General features: G+C 63.1%; 1 protein-coding gene across 1 annotated transcript; it reads left to right on the top strand.

Moving 5' to 3' along the window:
• The first annotated feature begins 994 nt into the window (after positions 1–994).
• LOC117798190 (A-kinase anchor protein 17A-like) lies at positions 995–1,876 on the top strand. Its single transcript, XM_034650606.1, has one exon. It carries the CDS (start codon positions 1,034–1,036, stop codon positions 1,859–1,861), a length of 828 nt encoding a protein of 275 aa, XP_034506497.1. The 5' UTR covers positions 995–1,033; the 3' UTR covers positions 1,862–1,876.
• The last annotated feature ends 87 nt before the right edge of the window (positions 1,877–1,963 follow it).

Below are 1,963 nucleotides of genomic sequence, written 5' to 3'. Positions count from 1 at the left end.
GGGGGGGGGTACCAGGGTAGTTATGGACGGCAGTGGGCAGTGTAGGGAACACTGGAGGCTAGAGCCTGGGGCCGGGGCAGCTAGAGGGGATGGAAGTCATAGGGGCCGCGGGGTTGTCGCAGGGTGGCCTGGGGTACTCGGGGTAGCTGAGGGCATGGGAACCGTGCTGGGGAGACGGGTAGCCAGGTGACCGGGGGTCATTGCCCCGAGTCCGGCTCAGGCTCCTGTGTGGCCCTCGGCATCCTGGGGGGAGGTCTTGGGTTTCAGCCAGAGCCTCTCAACCCCCTTGACCGGGCCGGGGGCTTTTCTGTCCTGCACTCNGGGTGGGCGGGGGAGGCAGCCACTGTATTGTTTGGGTTCCTGCACTGGAGCTCGGCTTTCCGGAAGTGCACACTTGTCAGACCAGTAGGAGAGTCTTGCTTTAGAGAAGGCGGAGGAGGACAGGTGCAGACGGGGAGCCCCAACTTCACAAGGGCCCTTCTACTTTTTTTTCTTGTACTTTACCGCGGATGTAGAGGACAGATGAGCGTGAAGCGGACTTGTTCAAGCTGACATTTTGGCCAGAAACTTCCTTCCTGTTTCCTTAGGGCCGCCTTCCCCATGAGCCCTCCCTGCGTCTGGAGCTGAGCTCCTTCCTGTCCAGAGGCTTCTAGCCGGCAGCCTCCCGGGGAGCTGGGCCTCTCCTCCCTGCATGGGAGTGGGAGCTGCCGGCGGTGCTCGCTCTGCGGCCCCGGGAGCCCTGCTGCTGGGCATTGGGTGCGGCTCCGCATCCACAGACACGGGCGCAAGGCTCCTCGTAAAAGTTTTCATCAGCCCAGTTTGTTTTCTCTTTGATCCAAAAAAATCCGCCACAAAACCTGACTTCAGGAGATGGTGGGGTTCAACGAGCTAGAGACCGTTGCAGTGGCACGGCAGATGGGCACACTCGTTTCTGCTCCGCGGGGCTGCGGTTCGGGCCTGCCGCACGCGGACACTGCTGTGCGGCGCCCACCCTGACCGTCCGTGTTTGTGTTCCAGGCCCGAGGTCCCGGCTATGGCAGCGGCTACCATAGTGCACGACACGTCTGAGGCGGTGGAGCTCTGCCCCCCGTACGGCCTGTACTTGAAGCCCATCACGAAAATGACCATCAGCGTGGCGCTCCCGCAGCTGAAGCAGCCTGGGAAGTCCATCTCCAACTGGGAGGTGATGGAACGGCTGAAGGGCATGGTGCACAACCACCAGTTCTCCACGCTGCGCATCTCCAAGAGCACCATGGACTTCATCCGCTTTGAGGGCGAGGTGGAGAACAAGAGCCTGGTCAAGTCCTTCCTGGCCTGCCTGGATGGCAAGACCATCAAGCTCAGCGGCTTCTCCGACATCCTCAAGGTGCGCGCCGCCGAGTTCAAGATCGATTTCCCCACCCGCCACGACTGGGACTCCTTCTTCCGCGACGCCAAGGACATGAACGAGACGCTCCCGGGGGAGCGGCCGGACACCATCCACCTGGAGGGGCTGCCCTGCAAGTGGTTCGCCCTCAAGGAGTCGGGCTCCGAGAAGCCCAGCGAGGAGGTTCTGGTCAAGGTGTTCGAGAAGTTCGGGGAGATCCGCAACGTGGACATCCCCATGCTGGACCCCTACCGGGAGGAGATGACCGGCCGCAACTTCCACACGTTCAGTTTCGGGGGACACTTGAACTTCGAGGCGTACGTGCAGTACCGCGAGTACGTGGGCTTCATCCAGGCCATGAGCGCCCTGCGCGGCATGAAGCTCATGTACAAGGGTGAGGACGGCAAGGCCGTGGCCTGCAACATCAAGGTGAGCCCCTGCCCGGCCGCCCGCTGTGGCCCGTTTCTGGCCCCGCAGCTGGTTTGGTGGCCCTGAGACGGCTGGCAGTCCTCGTTCGCGGAGCACGGGCCCCGTGGTGGCCGGCCTGGTGGCATCGGTCCAGGGGGACGGTGTGGCCCTGGTAGTGGGAGGGGACAC

The sequence above is a fragment of the Ailuropoda melanoleuca genome, unplaced genomic scaffold, assembly GCF_002007445.2.
Source record: "Ailuropoda melanoleuca isolate Jingjing unplaced genomic scaffold, ASM200744v2 unplaced-scaffold28316, whole genome shotgun sequence".
Taxonomy (NCBI): Eukaryota; Metazoa; Chordata; class Mammalia; order Carnivora; family Ursidae; genus Ailuropoda; species Ailuropoda melanoleuca.
This window is presented reverse-complemented; position numbering and strand designations above follow the sequence as displayed.

Excerpts from the sequence above, each read along its gene's own strand:
- LOC117798190 (XM_034650606.1), top strand. The coding sequence starts at position 1,034 with ATGGCAGCGGCTACCATAGTGCACGACACGTCTGAGGCGGTGGAGCTC.